The sequence below is a fragment of the Megalops cyprinoides genome, chromosome 6, assembly GCF_013368585.1.
Source record: "Megalops cyprinoides isolate fMegCyp1 chromosome 6, fMegCyp1.pri, whole genome shotgun sequence".
Lineage (NCBI taxonomy): Eukaryota > Metazoa > Chordata > Actinopteri > Elopiformes > Megalopidae > Megalops > Megalops cyprinoides.
In genome coordinates, this window is record NC_050588.1 from 30,656,008 (window position 1) to 30,670,438 (window position 14,431).

The 14,431-nt window shown below is 40.2% G+C and overlaps 1 protein-coding gene across 1 annotated transcript; it reads right to left on the minus strand.

Annotated features, from left to right (window-relative positions):
- Positions 1 to 22: 22 nt before the first annotated feature.
- On the minus strand, positions 23 to 7,946 carry bloc1s1 (biogenesis of lysosomal organelles complex-1, subunit 1). Its single transcript, XM_036531349.1, has 4 exons — positions 7,874 to 7,946; positions 6,946 to 7,018; positions 4,674 to 4,806; positions 23 to 2,398 (listed from the first exon to the last, which is right to left on the minus strand). The coding sequence occupies exons 1-4, from the start codon at positions 7,932 to 7,934 to the stop codon at positions 2,288 to 2,290; spliced, it is 378 nt and encodes a 125-aa protein (XP_036387242.1). The 5' UTR covers positions 7,935 to 7,946; the 3' UTR covers positions 23 to 2,287.
- Between the last annotated feature and the right edge of the window lie 6,485 nt (positions 7,947 to 14,431).

Consider the following 14,431-nt stretch of genomic DNA (forward strand, 5'->3'; position numbering starts at 1 on the left):
AGAATACATGCAGGGATGAGAACTCTCATCAGATCATCTGGTTTTTGGCACAGCTACAGCTTACGACTTGGGACGCCTGCACATTTACAACACCTTTTTCAATACAGTTGATAGTGACAGTGAGTGATATTGACTACAATAGTGTCCACCCACCCAGTCAGCATTTACTGGACTTAAAAATAAAACCATTCATTTAGGTGTGTTTTTTATTGACAGTTATTTTGCTACTGTAGGCTAAATGCATCAAAGAATTTTTTAAATGACCGATTTAAAGTGACAGTTTATGTATCTCATAGGTGACATAAGAGAATACTTTACAATCATAAGACCTGGTAAAAAAAAAATAATAATTACATTAAAAATACCCATAATTTTTGTGTGTACTGAGCCTGCTGAAGTCACTCCCTTCAATGAGTTTAAGAGGCTTAATTAATATGACCAGAAGCACATGCCCTGCAGTGGTGAAGCTGCATATCTTGTGACACTTTACATTATGTGAACTAAAGTTCCTCTCACAAGGGCACCATTTGTGGGGAAGTCCATCTATAAAAATGTTGGACGCTCCACTATAGTCTGAAATGAAACTCACTGCCTTAAGGTGCCTAGTTTATCCAAGGCTAATTTGTTTTCTTACTATGCAGGCTGGCAGCAGAGAAAGCACAGAACTGTATGGCATGATTTTGTTGATTCAGCAGTGGAAGCTGTCCAAAAATACTTCTCCTCTTGGACTCTGAATTAAGTATGTTGTGTCTTCACAACTTAAAAGTATGGTTCCTTCATAAAGGAATTGTCATCTAACTTAAGTGGCTGAAATAAATAACCAAAAATAAGCACAGACTCATGAGGCAAGCCAAGGAGCCAGAAAAATCCCCACAGAATACAAAAAATTCCTTGATACAACAGGGGATTTACGCACAAGTAGATGTAAAAACTACATTTAGGTCCTCAACTACAACGAAGCAATTGGATCTTGCCTGTGGTTTTATGCTTGTGGTCTTAAGAAAGTTTGCTGGAGATGGACCCGAAATGACCTACAGCTGACATTGCTGTTGGTCCAGCAAGCAAAGAGAGACTAGAGACTGCCCAAGCTGAGCAGTTCACAAATCGGTACGCAAGAAAATAGATTACTTTAGGCCTGGAGGGTTCTGGTGTGTCAGAAGAAACATGTGGCCAATAACTAGCCAATAAATCCTATTGCTCCATGCTGCACTTTTGCTGAAAGCCTCTTTTGTTCCACAACAGGGAGGCTGTACAGACAGCGAGGCTAATCCAAATTTTCAAGTATTCCACATCCTCAGAGGAATTAACTGAAATGCATGTTGATCATTATATGAATCTCAGACACAAATTTTTGTTGAGGAACCCAAAATCACACGCTACTATTTCTTCAGTAACCTTTACCGCTGCCAAAAATCGCATGTACACAACTATAAGATAGTGTCATTTTATTAATTGTACATGAATGATTTTTTTTTTTCCTTTGACAGGACTAGCTCTACAGCAAATTATTTGGACAAAAAAAAATTAGGTAAGCACCATCTTGAGTCTTAATCCATTCAGCTCACTGAAAACACTAACAGAACATGGTTTTTATTAGCTCTAAAGTTACCACACAACACATGTAAACAATATGACAACACTTTACTTGAAAATAAGGCAGTACATAGACCACGTATTGCCTCCCTAACAGTCTAAAAGACTGACATGAGTAGTAATGAATGTAACTTTATTCTGTGGGAACTGCTTATGGCATGACAGTTGTTGCCTATCACAAAGTTTTTCATCAGTGGTAAAATACTTTTAATTGCCTTTGTTAATCATTATGAGGGATTACGGAGGTGACATGAGTGATGAAACGATGATGAAAGTGCTACCAACTAAAAAGGGAAACATTTGTTCAAGGATATGGCATGGTATACATTATTCCATGACTTAATGATAAAACTTTATTCCCAAAAGAGCTTCACAAGTCCACGTGCTGGGATTTTCATTGCTGGAAAAGGTACACACTGTAAGCCTGATAAGAAATGATGAAAAATTTAGCCTGTGACGAAAGGCACGGGTTCTATTACATCACCGTAATAAGCTTACCATTGACCAATGAGCCCTGTTACAACAGCAGCTAATGCAAAGCCATCAAGATCCTTGTACCCGATTTACCAGTGTTGGCAATCAGTCAATCCACAATTCAAAATACCAGAGTTAGCCAGTCAGTGTGAATTTATGCAACTGCAGAGGTTAACTTAAGCAAGGAGTTGGTCGAGTGCTTCTGAGCTTCTCATTGGGCCTAGGAGGAGGCTGCCTGCAGCTGACCCTTGTGCACGTACTCCAGCGCCGTGGCAATGGTTCTCATGTCCATCTCGATGCTGCGAGCCCAGTTCTCCACATCCCCGATCTCCTGCAGAGACAGAGAAATGGGTTACAACTCCAGCATCTCCAAAGCCTCTTTTTTTCCCCCCCAGTCGTTAGTTTGACTCTTGAGTCGAGAAGAGCTATCCTTGATTCTCCATAGTCTGATGCGTCCAATAAGTCACAGACAAAGACTGAGACTACAAAAGGTAACCGCAACACGAACACACGCAAACTGCTTCTACATGCGTTAGTTATCACACAAAATCTCTAGTATATGAAACTAGTAACGGTATCGCTATCCTCACTATCGCTCACACTAGTTTTGTAGTTACAGTTTTCCCACACAAGAGGGCCTCTCAGGACACAGAGTTCACTTCAGCCTGTCAGGCAGGGGGTCCTGACCTTCTGTGGGCGTATCTACGGTCCCAGTTCCTCACTTTTCTGGTAATGTCACCATGAGCTGCGTAACTATCAAAGTGTGCACTCCACGCTTTAATGAGGATAGGGCATGGTAAAGTAAGAAATCCATGCTTCTCAGGTAAACCGAAGGCCAAATCAGCATGGAATAACATAAAAGCATTCAATAAGCAACAAAAGGTATTCACTGACCCAGCTTTGCATTTCAGAATGACTAATTCCTTTATGACAGAGCTCTCAGTGAACTGATACAGCATCTCAGCCTATTGGTCATTGTTCTTCAAAATCTGAAGGGGCTTGGAATCTTTTTGCCTCAGTGACTCAGAGCCGGATTCTATTGACTGTAACAAATCCCTTTTCCCATAAGCTCCCTCTCATCCCGAGCCCCAGGGGCGGTGGTGGTGTCCAGTTCGCATGACACACACACACACACACACACACACACACACACACACACACACACACACAGAGGCTGCCCCATGGCAAACTGAGGGAGGGCAATTTGTTTGATGTAGCCACAACAGGTGCTTAAGAGTCCCTCAAAAGCATAGCTGTTGATGTGCCTCAATCCTGCCTATACCAGTGATGACAAACCGCTTTCGGTCAAGCGGTTACAGCAAGTTATGACAAACTAAGCAGTGATGTATATGCTTTTTTTATACCAAGTCACCCTCTATCCATCAGAACTAATACCCCTTTCAGCCTTAAACTCAAATCTATTCTGTATGACTTGTGCTGGTTATGTGAGGGTGAGTTTTTACACCCATTTCTGTCATTTTTGGCATCATGAGGTCACAGGCATGAGTAATAACAGGGATGGATTCCTGATTCAGAGGCAGTGATTACAATAACTTTATTACGGTATTCCAATTTTCGGGTCACTGCTTTGCTGACCGGCATAAATTTTCTAGATAGTAAGTCTGTTTAAAAACTCAAACTCCCCTTGACTGGTAACTACGCCTTTCGTTGTGTAAAACTCAGTTGAGGCTTCAGTGTCTATCTTCAGTGTTTCTCTTTCCGTGTTACAGAAGGAAAATGAATTTTAATAAACTATATTTGTGATATGTTCTGATCATTAACAGATAACAGATATTAAAGAGCAATTTCAAACCCAAATCAGCTGAGGGTGGCAACAGCTGACAGGAAGTTACCATAATTATCATTATGTTTTCCATCCCCTGCATGTTATCTTTTATTCCATCAGGTTTCTCTTTCATTTAATCATCCGATTAGCCATCTCAAATATATGCTTACAAATGCATGCGTGGAATGTTAAAATATCCATTTGCTTCAAAGTTCCCACTTGCTTGCGACTATCTAGCCACACTGCCAGTTTTAAACTGGCTTTCCTCACCATGGTGATGAACAAGCATTGTTGCTGTTTTTGGAAAAAGTCTATGGTCTTTGGTTAACCAGGAAAAAATCCTCTTATCCAGCATTCTGTTTAAAAATACCAAAAAACCTTATCTAACAGCTGAGACAAGCTGACCAGTCAGGGCTAAACACAGTCTACAGTAAGCAATGAACTTCCACAGTGAACCTTCTGGCAAGTAGCTTTTTATGTTTCAAGCATAATTATGAGCACATGTTTGAGCTGGTTAATCTCAGGACAGATCAAATATACATATACTTCATATAATAAACTATTTATGGTCATAAATTTCTCCAAGAACAACTCTTTTTGCACTCTCTACCAGCAGATTTCCTGCCATCATTTTAAATAAATTTGATATCTATTGATCTCCCCTGACTGCTGTATCCAGGCAGTGGGGGGGGGGGGGGGGGAGTGTCAAAGGAAGCCTTTTGGCTCATGGTGTTGCTTCTCTCTAGCTCAGATTCCAATGAAGAAAAATTGGAAAATGTGGACTGGGGTTGTTTGATTATGGAAGGCCTCTGCCATGTACCTTCAAAGCCTGGTTGAAGCCCTCCACCATGCTGATCCACTGGGCGGTCTGCTTGGCAAACTGGCTTGCCTGCACTTGTAGAGTCTTCACCTCATGGTCCAGCTTACGCTGATTGACATAGGCCTGGGCCACCCTGACATAAAACAGGCAAGAACAAATTTCAGTGGTCTTCGACCTTCGGTATATAGGCATTACTTAATCTTAAAATGCGTCAACAAACAAACATGGACATATACAGTATGAATTGTGATAAATGTTTCATGTTTTAACTCGCATCAGAACACAAGCAAGGCACCAGCCATTGGTCAGGTTTACAATAAGATTACTGAAATGCACTCATCATCAATTGTGGCATTCTTCTGCTGTGTCTAATGCACTAATCAATATACTCTCTTGCTTGAAGGATAAGCAAATGGAAAAAATCCCAGCACTGCTAAACAGCAGATTAAGAGAACAAGCATTACAATTCCTGACAATAGTTAGTGACTGTACTGCAGGTCAACCTGTCACACATTATGACTCGGCTAGTGCAAAACTAGATGTCATCACCTCAGAATTCGACAAACAATCTGGAGTCACGTGTCACCTGCACTCTTCCCCAGTGCTGCTCTTTAATGCTACGGATGCCCCCATATCTGCAAGGCATACAAGGTCATAAACTGTTTATATTAAGTTAACTGGTTATATTCCACTGCTCACGCCTCTGTTCTTTGTAGTGGGTGTTGCAGTCTATCCACAGATTAATAAACTCTGCTTCTTCTGCATGCATTTTCAATTTAGTGATCGCCCTTTTGCATTTTATTCTTTCTTATTCCATAGATTCCTCACAGCTTTTTGCAGTGGTTCCACAGGAAACTCTAAGATCCTACAGAAAATGACAATATTTAACTTAATAGTGTGCTTTCAGCAATTATTTGTGATCATTTGTGATGAGTTCAGATGGAAACAATGTTTATACACCATCTGAAATAAACAGCAAGGCATAACAATGCACAGACAGTTACAATTTCAATATGTCCGGTAAGTGAGAGGTTATTATGGAAGTAATTGAATATATGTTCGGAATGCATTGTTTAAATTGTACTTCAAATGCTTAGCCATCCACTTAACAAAAGATCAGACGCATTAACAGTAAATCCATCCATCCAAGAGAAATTTGATGCAACACACCTATCAAACTGTGTGCATTCAGCGATGTTTTTTCATCACACAAAATGGTCTACTGCATGTAGGTTACTCAAGTCATCCACAGCTGAAGGGCTTTGAGTTTGACAGCCCTTAGAAATACAATATTGCAACAGGGCCAGAGGTCAGACAATATTTCCATTTAGATCTCATGCACATTTTCTTTTAAGACCTACAGGCAATAGGGGCAGAGTTATGTTAAGAGACACATGATGTTTACAGATCCATTAATTATAGTTTCACTGTGCTGGAAGAAATAAGATGAAATATTTTCAATTACAGACCCTAGTGTCCTACTGTCCAACAGCACTCTCTGTTTGCCACTCTGCATTTTCAAGGCAGAAAGCAGGAATGTTTTGGAACACAGCGCCTCCCAAGGACCGGTAAGAAATCTGCAGGGAGGGACCAATTTCTCATCCAGGAAAGTCCCACCCTTAAGGCACCATCACAAAACAGTCGCTTATTTAGGAAGAAACAATTTCTGAAAGACTGCTTTAAACCCCACATGCGTAACAAGCCTGTAAAAATGACAGGATCTTATTGTGTTTGCTTTTTCTTCACTTCTGGATCCTCCATTACTTTGAGTTTGGCCTGGCTGTCGCACATGGTCATGTAACCTTGCATTTCATGAACTCCATAAAAGAAGATGTAGCATGTAATACAAAAATAAACCACAGTATGATTTTTATCTTGACTGTTTGTTCTCCTTGTGATGAATGGACTGTGATGCCATTAAATGCACTGAGCAAGGAGAAAAAGAAGAACTAATCATCACTGTGTTGTGTCAAATACCAAGAGTCACAAATAAAGGGAATGTTGAAATTTCTAGCTGTTATCTGGTACTGCTGTCTGTTTCACTGTTCCACTTTATAAATGATACCGAACATATTGCCTAATCTGGTCTTCTAATGGGAGATGGTGGGTGTTACATGAATCACAGGGAACAGCTGAAGGAATGACCCCCTCATCTCCTCTACACTCACCGTGACATTGATTCACGCTGCATGTAACCACAGAACAACAGGAAGAATCGGTTGTAATGATCAGGCTGGTTTCCCACCTATATCTTTACATCTTAGTGCCTTACCCAACATTAAGGTGGTCCACCAGGGCCTCTGTCAGACAGGTGGCAGCTGCAATCGCCTCTCGCCTGCGTCTCTCTGTGCAAAGCAATTATTTCGGCATGATCAAAGTTAATTTTTTCAAATACCTGTAACATAGGTGAAACAATATCCATGTCTCACACTAAATGAACCTTACAACTGCTTTTAACATGGCTTGATGACTACAATGTAATTATTTTTAAACACCAGCTATATTGATTTTGTTAGTGGTAGTCAAGCTAGATGTAGCCATGTTTCCGCCATCCGTTCCGACCATAACACAGTCACTTGGCTAGATTAGCAAACTCGCTCCGCGCTCTGGCAGCGGCGCACCATTCAGCAACAAAATAGAATGCGTTTAAAACTAGTTGGATCCGTTTAAATGAAAATGAATATCTGGCTAACAACACAAGGTCTTTACTAACAATACATTGAGAATGGTGACAGTAATTTAGACGCTCGCTGACGATAGCTAGCTATGCTAACTGGCAAACTGGATTCACAGTGTCTAGTTGGCATTTCAACTGAATGTTCAAAACGTTTAAAACACAGTGAAGCTACTGCTTTGTTATGACAACATTAGTTATGTAGCTACTTAACTATGTAATTTGTATCCGATTACTTAATATTTGTAGCTAGCTGCCTACTTACTTCCGGCAACACATGTGAGAAAGGATTGGCATGTCCTGTCTACCTATTACAGAATGACTTTAAAAACTACAACCAATCACAACGTGGCTACGCCAAACAGAATACGCTACTAGCCCAACAGCCTAAATTCCAGCGGTACACGCCGAAAGGCAATCCGACGTCCTGTGTTCTGCTGTCCGCGTCGGGAATCACGATAGTGGCGGGTCTTTAGTAAAAATAAGGCCTCACGGCAGAGGACTAAAAAGCAACAATGCACGATACCTTGCAGTTCTTTCCTTTCGTTCTGCTTCGCTTGGTGTTCTTTCAGTAACCGAGAGAGCATTTTTATGTTATCATTCAGTTAATTCAGCTAGCTAGCTACTTAAACCTGACGACAGTGACATGTGATAACGTTCCTGCCCAGTAACCACCGAATGCGAAACTTCAGTTTCTTGAGTAGGACGCTGCCGCTACTGAGTGCTAGGGGGAAGAGCGACCTCTCATGTGACACCCAAACCCTCAGATGGATTCATCTGCATCGCTATCTGCAAGAAACGTAAACACTTTCCTGTTCTCACCTGCTTCTTTTTCTGTGTCAAAACAAACAATTTTTAATTATCTTTTAATTAATTTAGTACTTATTGCAAATGGTCAATCAATGATTGTTTAAGAAATAATAGCCTACTCAGAAATGTTATTTTGCCAACTAACACACAGCGGACGCCATACATACTATAAATATTATACAATGATTATTCCAGCGTTTTCTGTAAGTGAGATCATCTTTCTGCTTGTGTAGTACAACCACAGTATTTTTGTTAACTTTATAATGTCAAATTTTAAACAAATCTCTGAAATAATTAAATAGTGGATTATTGAAGATTAGGATGATCACAGTTTATATTGAGTTGAAAGGTTGATTGATTTGTTACTTTACCACTCTTGCAAAAAAAAATATTTGTCACTTGCAAACTTATAGTCAACTTTCAAACTTGCAGCAAGAGATCTGAGTTATCGGTTAGGATCAAGGATATTATCCAAGTTTTATATCAGAAAAAAAATGATTTAAAGGGCAAAGTTTCTGATTAACAGAAGTACTGTTCTGTCAGCCTGTATCTTGGCTGAAACATATCTCCTTGTACTCTGCAGTTTGTGTGAATACTTAATGAACAGAATCACGTTTTCTTCATTTTGAATTAAAGTTCCTTGTGTTTGTTTCCGCATATTCCCTCTTTTCAGTTTGTGCTGTTTGATAATCTTTGACATTCAACATGTTAAAAGTAGTTGTTAATTTTTAAGTATCACCTATCAGTATAGTCTATCATCAGCATTATCTATTATTAATCATAGTCATTGTGATTCACATATACCACTTTCACAATTACGCAAACAGTCATGTTCATATAGGAACACATTTATTACTGGTACCTGATCAATTAATCATGGAGTCATCAGTTTCAAAGACGTTCATGCTTCAGAATAAAAATGTGTGAATGATAAATGGTAAACATATTATCCATGAATTACATTACTAGTTATTGTGAAGAAGATTGGCATTTGTACTTTTATTTGTGTGAAGTTACACTCAGTTCTGCGATGCGGTAAGTACAGACTTTGTGTAGATGCTTTTTTGCAAAGCCCTCTATCGTGCAAGTTCTAAGGTGTAACCTAATTAATCTAAAAGGCCTGAGAATTAAATTGCTCTCAGTTCCTTGCCCTTCGTAAGAAACACAGAGAAGAAAAATGCCTGCTAAGCAGTTTTTACTCACTACTTAGATACATGCATGTTCACTTTTTCCTTTAGTTTCTTTTCTTCCGTTTTAACTGGGATTAATTTCAATATTTTACAAAGATCTGTCATCCACTGAGAATTAAAAAGCAACTCATACAGGAGGATATAAACATTATTGAGCATTCAGAGCCCATAAAATGCATTAAGGGTGGGATTACCTTACAAAACACACAGGCAGAAATAGATTTATAACTGACTCAATGTCTATCTCTTAAATTAAACTAGTAAAAAAAAAAAAAGAAATCAATTAAACAGGGACACATGGTCTGAAATTCATGATGCCAGAGCGCACATCAGTAAATCTGTAATCTCTAATGTGTTCCACCACCCTCTCTTATAAGCATTAATCAATACAGTAATAGTGCTGACTGCTGCAAGTAGCTGCAGTGGGGGCCGAAGGAGCCAAAGAAAAGGTGGGGAAAAGTGACCCTGTTCAAGCACCGCTGTCTAAAAATAAGCTTTCTCCTTGAAGTGTGGTCTGGACTGCTAATGAGTTCTTGTGTTGGGGGGTGCTGGTGTCAAAGCAGATCTGCCAGGCGCACTGTACACCCAGGCATTTCCATTGTTCTTCCACTCCCAGCCCCCCCGCGCTTTATTCAGCTTTCTGGGCTGCCTGCCCAAGCTGCCATTAAGATATTTTCAACATTTCAAGGGCCCACACTATTTTTCCCCTTTTTTTGGTCCCTCCTAATCCTGGGAGGATTGAGTTCCATTTTTCGTAGGAAGGATGGACTGTTTGTGTTTCATTACTTTTCTCTCTGAGTGTTTAAAGGGAGGTTTTACCTTGATGTTTTAAACATTATCAGGGTGGCGGCTCCATTCTTGTGGTCCAGAAGCCATTAGTACATCACAGATTTTGTGTGTGTGTGTGTGTGTGTGTGTGTGTGTGTGTGTGTGTGTGTGTGTGTGTGTGTGTGTATATATATATATATATATATATATATATATATATATATATATATATATATATACATATATATATAATGACATAATTTGTATTTTGCAGCTGTGCTAATGTTAATATGAGCTCCTACTTGTCCTGCTGACAACTTAAAACTCATGGCAGCCATAGTTATCATTATTCTGGTTCAGTTTGCATGATATGAGCAATTAAGGTTGGCAGTCTTATGAAAATCTTTACAGAAATACCTCCTAATAATGCTTCTTTCTGTTTTCTGTAATAATAATAATACGCTTAAAATAAGTATGTTTGGAATGAAAACACAAAACAGTTTAGTTGTCTTGAGAACTATCAAGTGGATTGTGATTGTATAAATTTATGATGGGGAAGAAACAGTTCTAGGACTGGAGACAGAAAAGAAACATATAGCGTGAGACTGAGTAAGCATGAAATAACAGAGATTGCTGATGGGACATCCTGGATCTGGGGAATTTTCAGAGTGAGAAGACTGGGTGTGGGTGTAGAGAAGATGGAACTGAACTGCAACGTTTGTTATGACTCCCCTGCCTCCCTCTCCAGCCTCATATCTATTCATATCCATTCATTCTTTCTTTCTTTCTTTATCTTTTTCAGTCTGGCTCTCTCTTCAATGGACTACTGCACTCAAACATTCAGATTAGGAGCAGGGTTTTCATCTCCAGAAAACAGAGTTCCTTAAGTACTTTCTCCGGCTTTAAAATCTAATAGTTAACACATGCTTATTTTAGCCGTTTTAATCCATCCAGTAGTAACCAGGGACAAGTGGGAAAAGCTTGTTAAGATCCTTATTTTTTTTTGGTTGAGATCCTTTGTAACATGTATGAATGCCTGTGTAAACCAGGGGTGTCATGGATTAAGAATGTATATTGCAACAATAAGCGTTGCCTTCAAAGGGTTCAAGATTTAATTTATTTTTTGCACTTACAGACAACTGCAGTGTCTAAGATAACTTCCACATTTGGAGACATAATATTGCAGAAGCAACAAAATAAGCATCAGACAAAGCTCAGAGGCTCTTAAACCATGGTAAACTATGGCTTTTTTAACCTATGAAAGTTTAATAAAGGAGGTTTTATCTGTGATATATTTGATGGCTGCCAGAGGCTGAATTGTGATTCAATGACACAGCTGTGGCTGGTGTTGCCAGGTTATGGTAAAAGCTAGTTCACTGGCTATACTTCAGCTTGCTGCATAATTGGTTGTGATCCAAAACAAAATATAGTCTCCATGCTTAAAACAAGCAATGATAATTTTAATGACATTCCAGTATCAGAAAAAAAAATTGAATTGCATCTCATGTTAAATGTTTAATAATTATGGTACACATAGCTGAACTGGTTAAGTACAACATTGCTTTAAGATTAATAGAGCATAGGGTGTAGGGTAAGTTGAAATAACGAAATGACTGGCTAGCTAACCACTATTACTGATGCCAAATTAAGAGGTAAACATTTAGCAGATTTTTCAAACTGATCAAACAGTGCTTTGTTGGCTACTAAACAGACTGTATAACTTCATTCATGAATGTTTTACTAGTATGTGTAATTTTTTAATGACCTCATAAGCCAAACAGTACAAAACTCATTAACAAATCTATACATGGCACATAAGGTCGATACAGAGCTACAAATTTGTGGGGGTTTGCTGTGTGGTGCTGAAGTTATAGGTGGAATACAGTTTTAAGGTATGAAACGTAAAGTGTAAACATTGTGACAGATTTCAATAATCCTGTTATTTACATATGCAGACCAATTGATTGAGAAAAGTTACAATGTGTTGACACAAGGTTGAAGAAAGGAAGCCTTTTAACTCACAGTGGCAATGCAGCATCTTATGAAATTCATTAGAACTGCATGAATTCTAATCATTCTCTTAAAAGGTGTGTTCCATATTGGCTGGAGTATTCTGGAATCCGTTTCTGTTGTTTCTTAGTAGGCTTATGTAAATAGCTCGGCATTTGGGACAAAAACCTCAAGGCGAAGGCTAGCCATTGACAGGAGTGGAGGCGGGTAAATTTCCCAATGTTTCTTATGGCCATATTTGATTTATATCTTCGCTCCCTCCTGATCAGAGACTGGGTTCCCACTGCCTCCTACCCACTGCTCTCCCTGATCTCCCTGATTAAGCAGCAGGCGTGGTGTATCCTTCTAGATTTTTCCAACAACAGATCACTTGCTCTGAATCCTCAAAACAGCATGCTACATGTGTTTGACCATTCCGGATAACAAAACTACCCTAAAGTCCTTCCTATGGATCAGACCCACCCTTAAGAATAACAGCTAAACAAAGTAAGGACTACAGCCATGAGAAGCCCAAAATTTAGAAGTTTTCGAGACAAAATTTTTCAATAGCGCTTATTCTTCATGGTACAGATTAAATGTCAGCATTTGCTAAAATGAAAGATTATAAATTGGCATACAGGGAGGATGAATTTGAGAATAAGCGCATTAACAGGCACCTTCCTTCTTCCGATGGCTATTGTGTGCTGCAGGATATATACTTTGCCCCATTGAACTTTCAGCTTTCCTCCAGAGAAGAGGGGCGTCAGACAGTTTACACAACAGCGGGGCCTTTCGGTGTGTAATTATTTCTCCCTTCTCACCACAACAGGGCAGCAGAGCACAGCACCAGCAGGGCCTCAGCGGTCCCCCAGGGCGCTTTGTTCTGTTTAGTAAACCGAGCCATTAGCACAGGAGAGGTGCCACAGAAATCTCTCGGTGCAGAGCATGACGGTGGGGGCAGGGCAGGTGGGCTGTTGTTGCCCGTAGCAGTGGAGGGAACCTACAGGTAACATGTTGCCACCGGAGTGGGGACCTCGATCCCTGGTTTAGACCAGCGTTTCCCAAACCTCTCCTGGAGTACCCCATTGTCCTGCACATTTTAGATCTCTCCCTGCTCCAACACAGCTGATTCAAATGATCAACTCGTTATGAACTCCTGAAGCTGCTTAATAACAAACTGAACCGTTTATGATCATTTGGGAAATGCTGGTTTAGACCGTTGTGAGGTTTGTTTTTAATGCCGCCAGGCAGGGGGAGGCTGGAGAATGGGTGGCAAGGGTGCCGGAGCAGCAGTGAGTGACAGCCGTGCAGAGTTACGGGGTGAGGGAGAAATCGGGCAGTCCGATCTGAACAGCTGCAGTCCAACTTTCCCACAATGTGAGCGACACAGAGTGTGTATGTTTTGAGTCTTGTTGCTTGGCTCTGGAGCAGTAGCATGTGGGCAGGAAAGAGCCACAGGATGTGGCCCTCCTTCTGTAGCTGGTTAGTCTCAATGTTCTGCAATCTCTTACGCTGGGCTATTTCTGCTGTACATTTGACCTCCCTCTGTAGCGGATTTTGTCTTTTTGGGTGAAACCAGACAGAAATTATTGCATGTAAGGTTGATAACTGATAATCAGTTCAGCAGCATGTTGCACCTTATTTAACTTATACACAATTATAGAAATAAGCTGCACACTTATTATGTCTTTATTATCTTTCATTTTTCATTAAAGTAACTTTAATCCCCTCAGATTTTTTCTCCCCTGTCTCTACCCGAGCACACATTCTCTTCTGTCTGCCTTTGCAGCCAAGAAAGTCAGTCCAAAGCTCCTTCTTTCATGGGTCGCTGTGCACATTACAGCTTTGATTGTCATAAAGGTTAGTTCCAGATCACCAAACATCATCTGGATGTGGGGGTCCCGTCCAGTTTTCAGGCACATAGAAAAGCTCATTCAATATCTCCCCAGTCAACATTACACACTCCTATCTGTCTCTCATTCCCTTCCCTCTCTCTTTCTTTAATTAATTCTCTCTTTTTTTTCACTCGCAACTCTACATCTGTACGGACTGATTTGGACATCACCGTGGGGAGAACTGCATGCTTTCAGCTGGTGGAAAAACTGTTTTCTATACTTTCTCTCATTCAGTTTCTTTTCAAATGCATCCAAGTATCCTGACAACGCTGCCTGGTATTTTGGCAGAGGTCCCTTGAGTGTTGATGTCAGCTGAGAAAGAGAGGGGGGGTGGGGGGTGTGGAGAGGGGAGGAGTGAGTGGGCTATTCGAGGCACTTGTCCTCTGTCTCTCTCAGTCACAGAAGCAGGGAGTGGAGAGGGGGAGATTCACA

What these genes read in the sequence shown, in the direction of transcription:
- bloc1s1 (XM_036531349.1), bottom strand. Translation starts at nt 7,934, where the DNA reads ATGCTCTCTCGGTTACTGAAAGAACACCAAGCGAAGCAGAACGAAAGG. An exon ending in CGAAAGGAAAGAACTGCAAG is followed by an intron (nt 7,019 to 7,873) that starts GTATCGTGCATT and finishes TGCTTTGCACAG; the next exon opens with AGAGACGCAGGCGAGAGGCG. An exon ending in GTGGACCACCTTAATGTTGG is followed by an intron (nt 4,807 to 6,945) that starts GTAAGGCACTAA and finishes GTTTTATGTCAG; the next exon opens with GGTGGCCCAGGCCTATGTCA.